Source organism: Scyliorhinus torazame, chromosome 8 (assembly GCF_047496885.1).
Source record: "Scyliorhinus torazame isolate Kashiwa2021f chromosome 8, sScyTor2.1, whole genome shotgun sequence".
NCBI classification, from domain to species: Eukaryota; Metazoa; Chordata; class Chondrichthyes; order Carcharhiniformes; family Scyliorhinidae; genus Scyliorhinus; species Scyliorhinus torazame.
The window spans coordinates 150,689,608-150,703,769 of record NC_092714.1 but is presented as its reverse complement, the minus strand read 5'-3'; the positions used below and the strand labels follow the sequence as shown (position 1 = coordinate 150,703,769).

At 49.7% G+C, this 14,162-nt stretch overlaps 1 protein-coding gene across 2 annotated transcripts in view; it reads right to left on the bottom strand.

Moving 5' to 3' along the window:
- LOC140428191 (cilia- and flagella-associated protein 44) overlaps positions 1-14,162 on the bottom strand; it is a 371,239-nt gene that overhangs the window by 74,867 nt on the left and 282,210 nt on the right. For both annotated transcript variants that reach the window (XM_072514361.1, XM_072514362.1), the window contains one exon: positions 11,756-11,959. In XM_072514361.1, the coding sequence (XP_072370462.1) occupies positions 11,756-11,959 (204 nt within the window). The remainder of the gene's footprint in view (positions 1-11,755; positions 11,960-14,162) is intronic.

Here is a 14,162-nt window from a genome sequence, read left to right as displayed (position 1 = left end):
ATTTCATCCCTGATAGCCTGGCCACCATAAACTGTGACTTTTCACTTTCAGACAGCTCATGTCCTCAGGTTGTACTATGCAGATATCGTCAGAAGCCCAGCAAGGGGGAACCCAAGAAGCGCTAACTGCAAACCAGCCGCCAAACCTTTTGAGACCTAGAGACACAGCAATGACGAGCCGCTAAGGCTTGCGAGCCTACCCCCACTCCCGAAATACCACGATTGAACCGCCCCAGCCCCGTGTTTCATTTATCTGGGTCCCACAGGTCCTCTCCAGTGCCACCTCGCCATTTGACACCCTGAAGGGTGACGACAACCTGAGCGCACACCTCCGATATCCCATTCGGAGGTGAAGTCATCAGGTTCTCATTTTTGCACACCTGTTGTAAATTGCATGAAAGTGATGTCGTACTGGTGCCTAATGAATATTTAGTGAGGAGGGAAAACCCTGCAGGACGGCTCGCTGATTATACATTGATGTACAGAAACACAAAGGGACTTGGGAGTCCTTGTTCACAATTCTCTTATGATTAACATGCAGGTTCAGTTGACAGTTAGGAAGGCAAATGCAATGTGTGCGTTCATGTCGAGAGGGCTAAAATACAAAAGCAGGGATTTACTTCGGAGGCTATATAAGGCTCTGGTCAGACCCCATTTGGAGTATTGTGAGCAGTTTTGGGCCCCGAATCTAAGGAAGGATGTGCTGGCCTTGGAAAGGGTACAGAGGCGGTTCACAAGAATGATCCCTGGAATGAAGTGCTTGTCGCATGAGGGACGGTTGAGGATTCTGGGTCCGCACTCATTGGAGTTTAGAAGGATGAGGGAGGATCTTATTGAAACTTACAGGGTACTGCGAGGCCTGGATAGAGTGAACGTGGAGAGGATGTTTTCACTAGTAAGAAAACTAGAACCCAAGGGCACAGCTTCAGACTGAAGGGATGATCCTTTAAAACTGAGATGAGGAGGAATTGCTTCAGCCAGAGGGTGGTGAATCTGTGGAACTCTTTGCCGCAGAAGGCTGTGGAGGCCAATTCACTGAGTGTCTTTAAGGCAGAGGTAGATAGGTTCTCGATTAATAAAGGCATTGGGGGTTATGGGGAGAAGGAAGGAGAATGGGGATGAGAAAAATATCAGGCATGATTGAATGGCGGAGCAGACTCGATGGACCGAGTGGCCTAATTCTGCTCCTATATCTTTTGGTCTTATGTATTTAAATGAGGTTCCCGACCTCCCTTGGCGGGAATGACATTCAAATTGGATTGGATTTGTTTATTGTCACGTATACCGAGGTACAGTGAAAAGTATTTTTCTGCGAGCAGCTCAAACAGGTCATTTAGTAAATGAAAAGAAAGATAAAATACATAATAGGGCAACACAAGGTACACAATGTAAATACATAGACACCAGCATCGGGTGAAGCATACAGGAGTGTAGTATTAATCAGGTCAGTCCGTAAGAGGGTCGTTCAGGAGTCTGGTAACAGCGGGGAAGAAGCTGTTTTTGAGTCTGTTCGTGCGTGTTCTCAGACTTCTGTATCTCCTGCCCGATGGAAGAAGTTGGAAGAGTGAGTAAGCCGTGTGGGAGGGATCTTTGATTATGCTGCCCGCTTTGCCCAGGCAGCGGGAGGTGTAGATACAGTCAATGGATGGGAGGCAGGTTTGTGTGATGGACTGGGCTGTGTTCATGACTCTCTGAAGTTTCTTGTGGTCTGGCCCGAGCAGTTGCCATACCAGGCTGTGATGCAGCCCGATAGGATGCTTCCTATGCTGCATCTGTAAAAGTTGGTAAGAGTCAGTGTGGACTTGCCGAATTTCCTTAGTTTCCTGAGGAAGTATAAGTGCTGTTGTGCGTTCTTGGTGATAGCGTCGACGTGGGTGGACCAGTACAGATTTTTGGTGATGTGCACCCCTAGGAATTTGAAGCTGTTAACCATCTCCACCTTGGCCCCATTGATGCTGACAGGGGTGTGTACAGTACTTTGCTTCCTGAAGTTAATGACCAGCTGTTTAGTTTTGCTGGCATTGAGGGATAGAATGTTGGCGTTGCACCACTCCCTAGGTTCTCTATCTCCCTCCTGCATTCTGACTCGTTGTTCAAGATCTGGCCCACTATGGTCGTGTCGTCAGCAAACTTGTAGATGGAATTGGAACCAAACTTTGCCACACAGTCGTGTGTGTACAGGGCGTATAGTAGGGGGCTAAGTACACAGCCTTGCAGGGCCCTGGTATTGAGGACTATCGTGGAGGAAGTGTTGTTGTTTATTCTTATTGATTGTGGTCTGTGGGTCAGAAAGTCAAGGATCCAGTTGCAGAGTGAGGAGCCACGTTCTAGGTTTTGGAGTTTTGATGTGAGCTTGGCTGTGATTATGGTGTAGTCAATGAATAGGAGTCCTTGTTGTCGAGATGCTCTCGGGATGAGGATAGGGCCAGGGAGATGGCTGTAGACTGGTTGCGGCGGTATGCTAATAGCAGTGGATCTAGTCATCCTGGGAGTATGGAGTTGATGTGATTCATGACCAACCTCACGAAGCACTTCACTACGATTGATGTCAGGCCCACGGACAGTAGTCATTGAGGCACGTTGCCTGGTTCTTCTTTGGCACCGGTATGATGGTGGTCTTCTTGAAGCAGGTGGGGACCTCGGAGCAGAGTAGGGACAGGTTAAAGATGTCCGCGAACACATCTTCCAGCTGGTCCGCAAAGGCTCTGAGTGCACGACCAGGGATCCCGTCCGGACCCATCGTCTTCCGAGGGTTCACTTTCAGGAAGGCCAATCTGACTTGAAAGCTGTGACGGTGGGGTATGGGTGTGTTTTGGTCTGCTGAGGCACTTGACAGTAGATTGATGGTTTCCTGCTCGAACTGAGCATAGAATGCATTGAGTTAAAAAGAGGATCTGTTTGGGAGAGCTCGCAGAGAGTCGCCACGTCCGGCACCATCTTGGATCAGGATCATTATGTCACGGGTGAGGGGCATGGAAAATCAGGAAACCTGGGGCGGGATTCTCCGAGCCTCCGTGCCGAAATTGCGACCGGCGCGGGGGCGGAGAATGGGCGTCAAACCCGAGATTGGGTCTGACGCCACTCCCGCGATTCTCCGGACCCTGGAGAATCAGCACGAATCGAGTGCGCGCGGTCTACGCGGCGCCAGTCGGGGGCCATTGAAAGAGGCCACCGCTGTGATTCTCCAACGTCAACTGGTTGAGTTCCCGACGGCGTAGTTCTCTCCTGGTCCCAACTATCAGGAACTCAGCGTGGCGGCTGCGGACTTAGTCGGTTGCCGCCCTGGTAGGGGATGGGGGATCCTTCACCGGGGGTGGGGGGGCCTCCAGGACGGCCAGGCTACTGATCGGGGGCCACCAATCCACTGGCACGCGCGATCTGGAGGGGCCTATGTTTTTGGTGCCGGTCCGCGATGTCACGCGGGGCGGCTGCCACCGTGCACGTGCACGGACCCCCGACCGGAAGTGCAGGTCCCCTTATTCGCAGCCGAAGCTGCGAGGAGCACTCCGGGACCCTGCTACCCCCTTCAGGTAGGTGAATTGCTCCCGACCTTCTTCAGGAAAGTCCGGAGTGATTTGCCCGGGTTTTTACGCGGGCGTGGGGACATAGCCCCAAAATTAATGAGAATTGTAACTGCCAGGCAGTTACGGCAGTGCAACACACGAAACTCATGACTTAGTGCCGTTCCCCTGCCTTTTCCCCATATTCCTGCACATTGTTTCAATTCAAATAATCATCTAATGCCCTCTTGAATGCTTCAATTGAACCTGCTTCCACCATATTTCCAGGTGGTGCATCCAGACCTGAGCCACTCGCTGTGTGAAGAGGTTTTTCTCACAACTCATTTGCTCCTTTTGCAAATCACTAAGTGTCTGCTGTCTAAATTTTGATCCTTTTACAAACGGCAATGGTTTCTTCTTATCTACTCTGTCCATCACCCTCCCCCCACCTTCACCCATGATCTTGAACACCTCTATCAAATCTCCTCTTAGTCTTCTTCTCTCTAAGGAGGACAGTCCCAACCTCTCCAATTTATCTTCATAACTGAAGTTTCTCATCGCTGGAACTATTCTTGCAAACCTCTTCCATAAACATAGCGCAGAGTAAGAGCAGTGAGAGGAATGCCGCAGGGCTCAGTGGGACTGTAGTCTGGAGTGCGTTTGCTTCAATGCAAGAAGTACAACAGGTAAAACAGATGAACTGGGAGCCTGGATTACTGCATTACTACGATGTAATTGCAATCACGGGGGCATGGTTAAAGGAGGAACAGGACTGGCAGCTTAACATTCTGGGATTTTGTTGTTTTAGACGGGACAGAAGGGGAAACAAACAGGCGGAGGCGTTGCATTGCTAATTAGGAAACAGATCACAGCTGTGTTGAGGGAGGAAACATTGGAGGGGTCTTGTCCTCCGGCATTATGGATGGAGCTCAGGAATAAGAAGGGTGAAATCACAATGTTGGGAATGTATAGACCTCCCAACAGTCCGCAGGACACAGAGGAGCAGTTGTGTAGTCAGATACTGAAAAGGTGTGAAAAAAGCAGGGCAGTTGTAATGGGTGATTTGATTTGATTTATTGTCACATGTACCGAAGTACAGTGAAAAGTATTTTCTGCGGCCGAGGGAATGTACACAGTACATAGTAGACAAAAGATTAATCACCAGAGAACATTGACAAATGCTACAGCGACAAGCAGTGATTGGTTACAGTGCGGAACAAGGGGCCAAACAAAGCAAAATACATGAGCAAGATCAGCATAGCGTCGTGAATAGTGTTCTTACAGGGAACAGATCAGTCTGAGGGAGAGTCGTTGAGGAGTCTTGTAGTGGGGAAGAAGCTGTTCCTCTGTCTGTATGTGCGGGTCTTCAGACTTCTGTCCTTCTGCCTGGTGGAAGGGTCTGGAAGAAGGCAATGCCTGGGTGGGAGGGCTCTCTGATAATGCTGTGTGCCTGTGGTGAACCACGTACATAGAACATAAAGTGCAGAAGGAGGCCATTCGGCCCATCGAGTCTGCACCGACCCACTTAAACCCTCACCGCCACCCTATTCCCGTAACCCAATAACCCCATCTAAGTTTTTTGGTCACTAAGGGCAATTTATCATGGCCAATCCACCTACCCTGCGCGTCTTTGGACTGTGGGAGGAAACCGGAGCACCCGGAGGAAACCCACGCAGACACGGGGAGAACGCGCAGACTCCGCACAGGCAGTGACCCAGTGGGGAATCGAACCTGGGACCCTGGCGCTGTGAAGCCACAGTGCTATCCACTTGTGCTACCGTGCTGGTATATATATATTTACCGTTATTCATCCTACTGTTATCCACCACTGTATATATGTTCACTGTTGTTCTTATTCACTGTTACTTACTGTTGTTGTGTTGATGCTTCTGTTGGCTCAGCCTGTGGCTCCGCCCCCAGGGGAGGTATATAATTGGCAGACCTATGGCCAGCTCCCAGTGTGGGAGCAGCAGCAGGCTGGCAAACTTCTTAGCTTATTAAAACCACTGTTCTCTTCTACAACTCGACTTGTGTGAATTGATGGTCCATCAATTTAATAAGCTCAGATATCACAATGGACGCTGCTCTTAAGCCTGAGTGACTTGAACTCGACCCGCAGGCAGCTGAAGCCACTGCAATCTTTGAGCATTGGCTAAGTTGTTTCGAGGCCTACCTCGACTCCTCAACTGACGACGTCTCCGGGGCGCACAAGCTGCATCTCCTCGACGCTCGGGTGAGCCACAACATTTTCCTATTAATCAAAGACGCGGACTCGTACAAAGAGGCGGTTGCACTGTTGAAAGGACAGTTGTGAGGCCGGTGAATGAGGTGTTCGCTCGACATCTTCTCACCACGCGGCGTCAGCGCCCTGGTGAATCACTGGCAGAATTCCTGCGTGACCTGAGGGTACTCGCCAGGAATTGTAACTGCCAGGCAGTTACGGCAGTGCAACACACGAAACTCATGATCCGGGACACCGATGTGGCCGGAGTCCAGTCCAGTTGTATCCGGCAACGACTGCTCGAAAGGGGTGCCCTCGACCTCAAGGACACGGTACAGCTATCTATCAGAGGTAGCATTCTAGAGTTTGGATGCCTTCACGCCGTGTCCCAAACAATCTCCCTTGCTTCCGGATCACATTCCGTGCAGATCCGTGGGTACTGTGTCGCAAACCTTGTGATGCAGGGCGTTGAGTACGCCAAATTTAAACTTTACGTCCTCCCCCATCTCTGGGCTCCCCTCTTATTAGGACTGGATTTCCAGTGTGATCTCCGAAGCCTGACCTTGAAGTTCGGTGGACCCCTGCCCCCCTCACCGTCTGAGGCCTCGCGCCCTTAAGGTCGCCCCTCCCTCGCTCTTTGCGAACCTCACCCCCGACTGTAAGCCCATCGCCACCAGGAGCAGACGATACAGTGCTCAAGACAAGGCCTTTATCACGTCGGAGGTGCAGCGACTCTTGCGGGAAGGGATCATTGAGGCCACAGCCCCTGGAGAGCCCAAGTGGTGGTTGTCAGGACCGGGGAGAAGAACCGGATGGTCGTCGACTACAGTCAGATGATCAACCGGTACACGCAACTCGATGCGTACCCTCCTCCCCGCATATCTGACATGGTCAACCAGATTGCGCACTACCGAGTCTTCTCCACGGTAGACTTGAAGTCTGCGTACCACCAGCTCCCTATCTGCCCGGAGGAACGCCACTACACTGCCTTTGAGGCAGACGGCCGCCTCTACCACTTCCTCAGGGTTCCCTTCGGCGTCACCAATGGGGTCTCGGTCTTCCAACGAACGACGGACCGAATGGTTGACCAGTACGGGCTGTGGGCCACGTTCCCGTATTTGGATAATGTCACCATCTGCGGCCACGATCAGCAGGACCACGACGTTAACCTTAAGAAATTCCTCCACACCGCCCAACTCCTTAATTTGACCTATAACAAGGAGAAATGCGTTTTCCGCACAACCCGACTAGCCATCCTTGGCTATGTCGTCGAAAACGGAGTCCTAGGGCCTGATCCCGATCGCATGCAACATCCCGTCCCCCATTGCCCCAAGGCTCTGAAGAGATGCTCTTTTCCTACTATGCCCAGTGGGTCCCCAATTATGCGGACAAGGCCCGCCCACTTATCAAATCCACCATTTCTCCCCTGACGGCTGAGGCCTGCCTGGCCTCCGACCGCATCAAGACAGACATTGCCAAGGCCACGATGCACGCTGTGGACGAGTACATTCAGTTCTAGGTGGACAGCGATGTGTTGGACTTTGCCCTGGCTGCTACCCTCAACCAGGCAGAAAGGCCCGTGGCTTTCTTTTCTCGTACCCTCCATGCCTCCGAGATTCGACACTCCTCTGTCGAGAAGGAATCTCAAGCCATTGTGGAAGCTGTGAGACATTGGAGGCATTACCTGGCCGGCAGGAGATTCACTCTCCTCACTGACCAACGGTCGGTTGCCTTCATGTTCAATAACACACAGCGGGGCAAGATCAAGAACGACAAGATCTTGAGGTGGGGGATCGAACTCTCCACCTATAACTATGATATCTTGTATCGTCCTGGGAAGCTCAATGAGCCCCCAGATGCCATGTCCCGCGGTACATGCGCCAGCGCGCAAGAAGACCGACTTCGGGTCATTCACAATGACCTCTGTCATCCGGGGGTCACCCGGCTTCTCCATTTCATCAAGGCCCGCAACATGCCCTACTCCACCGAGGAGGTAAGGACCATGACCAGGGACTGCCAAGTCTGCGCGGAGTGCAAGCCGCACTTCTATCGGCTAGATAGGACTTACCTGCTGAAGGCCTCCCACCCCTTTGAGCGCCTCAGTGTCGATTTCAAAGGACCCCTCCCCTCCACTAACCGTAACGTGTACTTCCTCAACATCTATGACAAGTACTCCCGTTTTCCCTTTGCCATCCCATGCCCAGACATGACCTCGGCCACTGTCATCAAGGCCCTACACAGCATCTTCACCTTATTCGGTTTCCCCACCTACATCCACAGTGATCGGGGCTCCTTTCTTATGAGCGATGAGCTGCGTCAGTTCCTGCTTAGTAAGGGCATCGCCTCAAGCAGGACTACCAGCTACAACCCCCGGGGAAATGGGCAGGTGGAGAAAGAAAATGCGACGGTCTGGAAGGCCGTCCTTCTTGCCCTACGGTCTAGAGGTCTCCCAGTCTTCCGCTGGCACTCCACTCCATCCGGTCGCTTCTCTGCACCCCCACTAACGAGACCCCTCACGAACATTTGTTTGTCTTCCCCAGGAAGTCCATCTCCGGGGTCTCGCTTCCGTCCTGGCTGACAACACCAGGGCCTGTCCTCCTCAGGAAGCATGTGAGGAGCCGTATGTCCGACCCCCTGGTCGAGAGGGTTCAGCTCCTCCATGCAAACCCTCAGTATGCATACACGGCACACCGCGATGGACGGCAGGACACAGTCTCCCTCCGGGATTTGGCACCTGCAGGTTCCCCAGCAACCATCACCAACGCGCACACCCCTACACCGCCTATCACCATCAGTCGAATGTGGCAGGACTTGGCACCGGCAGCCCTCCCTGGGGCCGTTACCACCACCCCCGCCCCTACACCATCTCCCTCTCCGTCAACACATCGCAATGAAGCTGCAGACGACACGCTCCCGGAGTCGAAGGTCCCGACACCCATACCCACACCGCAGACGGGGCTGAGGCGATCACGGCGGAAGATCAAGGCTCTGATCAGATTCAACCTGTGAGTCCACTTCACTCCCGCTGGATTTTTTTTAAACTGGGGGTGAATGTGGTGAACCATGTATTGCTACTATATATACATTTACCGTTATTCGTTATTCGTCCTACTGTTATCTACCACTGTATATATGTTCACAGTTGTTCTTATTCACTGTTACTTACTGCTGTTGTGTTGATGCTTCTGTTGGCTCCGCCTGTGGCTCCGCCCATCGGGGGAGGTATATAATTGGCAGACCTGTGGCCAGCTCTCAGTGCGGGAGCAGCAGCAGGCTGGCATACTTCTTAGCTTATTAAAACCACTGTTCTCGTCTTGACTGAGAATCCCTTACAGCCAGGGACTCGGATGGAGAGCAATTTGTTAGAGGTGTCCAGGAGGGCTTTTTGATACAGTATGTTGACAGTCCAACTGGGGAAGGGGCCATACTAGACTTGGTATTGGGGAATAAACCAGGCCAGATGATAGATGTTTCAGCGGGGGAGCATTTTGGGCTTAGCGACCATAATTCCATAAGATTTCGGGTAGTCATGGATAAGGACAAGAGTGGCCCACAGGTGAGGGTGCTTAACTGGATGAGGGGCAATTACATCCAAATTAGCCAGGAACTGGGGAATGTGGATTGGGAGAGGCTATTTGAGGGCAAATCTACATGTGACATGTGGGAGGCTTTTAAAGGCCAGTTAATTGAAGTGCGGGACAGGCATGTCCCCGCAACAATGAAGGAGAGAAATGGCAGGATTCGGGAACCATGGATGCCAAGGGACATTATTAGCTTAGTAAAAGGAAAAAGGAAGCATATGATAGGTCTAGGCATCTAAAAACTAACAAAACCTTTGAGGAGTAGAGTGAAAGTAGGAAGGAACTTAAACGTGGAATTAGGAGGGCTAAAAGGGGCCATGAAATGTCTTCAGCAAATGTTGTCAATGAGAATCCCAAGGCTTTTTATGCAAATATTTGGAGCAAGAGGGTAGCAAGAGAAAGAGTAGGCCCACTCAAGGACAATGGAGGGAAGTTATATGTGGAACCATAGGAAGTGGGTGAAATCCTTAATGAGTTCTTTGTATCGGTATTCACCAGGGAAAAGGACATAACGGATGTTGAGGTCAGGGATAGGTGTGTGGATGCTCTTGAGAACGTCAATATATCAAAGGAGGAAGTGTTGAGTATCACATTAAGGTAGACAAGTTCCCAGGACCAGATGGGATCTATCCCAGCTTCCTGCAGGAGGCAAGAGGAGAAATAGCTTGGGCCTTAACAGATATCTTCACATCCTCTTTGACCACAGGCAAGATTCCAGAGGACTGGAGAATAGCCAATGCTGTTCCTTTGTTTAAGAAAGGAAGGAGGGATAATCCAGCAAATTATAGGCTGGTGAACCGGACCTCAGTGGTGGGGAAACTTTTGGAAAAGATACTGAGGGACAGGATATGTGCACATTTGGAGGAAAATAGACTAGTTAGTGACAGGCAGCATGGTTTTGTATGGGGAAGGTCATGTCTCACCAACTTGATTGAGTTTTTTGAAGAGGTGGCAAAGAAAATTGATGAGGGAAGGACTGTAATTCATATGGGCTTTAGTAGGGCTGTATTTTCACTGGAAAGACGGAGGTTGAGGGGAGACCTGATAGAGGTCTACAAATTTATGAGAGGCATAGACAGGGTGGATAGTCAGAGGCTTTTTCCAAGGGTGGAAATGTCAATTACAAGGGGGCACAAGTTCAAGGTGAGAGGGGGAAAGTTTAAAGGAGATGTGCGGGGTATGTTTTTCACGCAGAGAGTGGTGGGTGCCTGGAACGCGCTGCCAGAGGATATGGTGGAAGCAGGCACATGAGCAACATTTAAGAGGCATCTGGATGGGTACATGAATAGAAATAGAGAGATACAGACCGAGTAAGGGCAGAATGTTTTTGTTTTAAGTTAGGGCATCATGATCGACACAGGCTTGGAGAGCCGAAGGGCCTGTTTCTGTGCTGTACCTTTCTTTGTTCTTCTGTACTCTCTCCAATGCATTCACGTCCTTTCTATAGTGTGGCACTCAAAACTGTGTACAATATTCCAGCTGAGGTCTAACTAGTGTCTTGTATAAATTCAGCATAACCTCCTTGCTCTTGTTCTCTAAGCTCTTATTAATAAAACCCAGATATTATATGCTTTATTAACTGCACTCTCCACCTGCTACCATAAATGATCCAGGCACAGATACACCCAAGTCCCTCTGCTCCTGCCCCCCTCTCATTTCATATTGTCTGTTCATGTTCTTCCTAACAAAATGCTTCCCCTCACACTTTTCTGCATTGAACTTCATCTGCCACCTATCTGCTCATTTCACCAACTTGTCTATGTCCTTTTGAAGTTCTATACTGTCCTCCACCCAGCTTCCAAGTGTTATCTGCAAATTTTGAATACCACAATGTAGATCTTTAAAATATATCAGGAAAAGCAAGGGTCCAAATACCGACCCCTGGAAACTCCACTACAAACCTTCCTCCAGTCCAAAAATATCCATTGACCATTACTCTCTGAGTAATAATAATAATTTTTATTGTCACAAGGCATCTTACATTAACACTGCAATGATGTTACTGTGAAAAGCTCCTAGCCGCCACATTCCAACGCCTGTTCGGGTACACAGAGGGAGAATTCAGAATGTCCAAATTACCTAATAGCATGTCTTTCGGGACTTGTGGGAGGAAACCGGAGCACCTGGAGGAAACCCACACAGACACAGAGAGAACGTGCAGACTCCACACAGACAGTGACCCAAGCCGAGAATCGAACCTGGGACCCTGGAACTGTGAAGCAACAGTGCTAACCACTGTGCTACCTTGCCGCCCAAGAGTAATCTCTTTTTCACTTCCAGAATGCATCCAGTGAATGAGGGCAGTATGGGTTCTATGGAAATATTAACAGTCACCACCTTTAGTTGTAAATATAGAATAAAATATTAAGATTCAAAAGTTCAAAAATTAAGGTAGCTCCCTCCGGAAAAGCTTTATTCTCCACAAGACCAAAGAGAAACTAATTGGTTGCTCGCCTGTGTTTCCAGCCGTTCAGTAATCCGTTGGTTGACCCGTTCCTGCAAAATATCCTCACTCTTTTCAAACTCCTTCAAGAGAAGAACCTCTTCAAATAGTGTAACATGCCGTAGGTCAGACATCTTCATTGCAATGTCCAGCTTGCATTTCTGGTGACAAATGACCCGAAGTTCAGCATCAAAGTTCTTGATCAAATCACTGATCTGGAGAGAGAATTTCATTAAAGATTAAGTCTAGTAGCTGCAGGAAATTGGCCATACATCCTAATGAAGAACTCCTGCGATTCCATGGTTATATTAAACTTTCAGTACATAGTTCCTCTTGTTTTCAAATGATTGAATTTAATTTAAAAGTAAAGAGTGGTCGGTGGCTCACTTTACTTGAGTGTTTTCTCAACTCTTTCAAATACATTCAGCCTCCTCATACTCGGAAGGGAGGATTAGCCATGACACCATAGCAGGATGATTCCGACCTAGGTTCAGCCCCACACTAACTTGGCCTGTGCCACATTCTCCTTTGGAGATAGAACTTCTATTGTTGAGAAGAAGCGAGAACCACCAAAAGGGTGGCACGATGATACAGTGGTTAGCTGTCTCACAGCACCGGGAACCCTGGTTCAATTCCGACCTTGGGTGACTGCCTGTGTGGGGTTTGCACATTCTCCCCGTGTCTGTGTTGGTTTTCTCCGGGTGTTCCAGTTTCCTCCAACAGTCCAAAGATGTACAGATTAGGTGGATTGGCCATGTTAAATTAGTGTCCAGAAGATGAGGTGAGCTGACTGAGTTTTGGGGTAGGGCATAGGCCTAGGTAGGGTGCTCTTTCAGAGAGTCGCTACTGACTCGATGGTCCGAATAGCCTCCTTATGCACTGTTGTGATTCTCTTGATTCTATGATTCACACTGAAATACTGAAGTAAAATAACTATAATGGGGGCTGGAGCATGATTTTAAAAACCAAAATTGCCCAACGCCGTCGGGTTCTGATGAAAGTTAACTCTCTCTCCAGAGATGTTGCCTGGCCCACTATCTCTATCTCCTTCTGGATTTTAGAGAAACGAGTGTATAACAGGCCAGAGTGGCCTGGAGTGAAGGTGGAACACCATTGATGAAGACCATTAGGGTAAATAAAGAATATATGGAGATAGGCAAAGAGCCCGCAGCAGTTAAGTAGTGATGGCAGGACCCCCATTGCAGGTGGACATAACCTTTGAAGGGGCCTAGAATACCCAATAGAAGTCATGCTGTGTCACAGTGAAACACCGAAGAAACAGCGCTCCGGTACACTGAAACCCAGTAGAACCTGTGCTCTGGCACAGTGAAACCCAGCAGAAACTGCTGTGGGAGAGTGAAACCCAGCAGAAACTGTGCGGTGGGAGAGTGAAACCCAGTAGAAACTGTGCTGTGGGAGAGTGAAACCCAGTAGAAACTGTGTTGTGTGACAATGAAACCCAGCGTAAACTACTGTGGGACAGTGAAACGCAGCAGAAACTGCTGTGGGACAGTGAAACCCAGCAGAAACTGCTGTTGGAGAGTGAAACCCAGCAGAAACTGTGCTGTGTGACAATGAAACCCAGCAGAAGCTGCTGTGGGACAGTGAAACCCAGCAAAAACTGTGCTGTGTGACAATGAAACCCAGCAGAAACTGCTGTGGGACAGTGAAACTCAGCAGAAACTGTGCTGTGTGACAATGAAACCCAGCAGAAACTGCTTTGGGACAGTGAAACCCAGCAGAAACTGTGCTGTGTGACAATGAAACCCAGCAGAAACTGCTGTGGGACAGTGAAACTCAGCAGAAACTGCTGTGGGAGAGTGAAACCCAGCACAAACTGCTGTGGGACAGTGAAACCCAGCAGAAACTGCTGTGGGAGAGTGAAACCTGACAAAAACTGCTGTGGGACAGTGAAACCCAGCAGAAACTGCTGCTGGAGAGTGAAACCCAGCAGAAATTGTGCTGTGTGACAATGAAACGCAACAGAGACTGCTGTGGGACAGTGAAACCCAGCAGAAACTGTGCTGTGTGACAATGAAACCCAGCAGAAACTGCTGTGGGACAGTGAAACCCAACAGAAACTGCTGTAGGAGAGTGAAACCCAGCAGAAACTGCTGTGGGACAGTGAAACCCAGCAGAAACTGCTGTGGGAGAGTGAAGCCCAGCAGAAATTGCTGTGGTACAGTGAAACCCAGCAGAAACTGCTGTTGGAGAGTGAAACCCAGTAGAAATGTGCTGAGGGAAAATACAATGCAGTAGAAACTGTACTGTGGGGCATTGTAACCCAGCAGAAACTATGCTGAGAGAGAGTGAAACCCAGCAGAAATGTGCTATGGTCCCACACAGAAGGTTAATTCACAAGGTAAGATCACATGGGATTAGGTTAATTTATTAGCTTTGATAGAAGATTGGCTGACG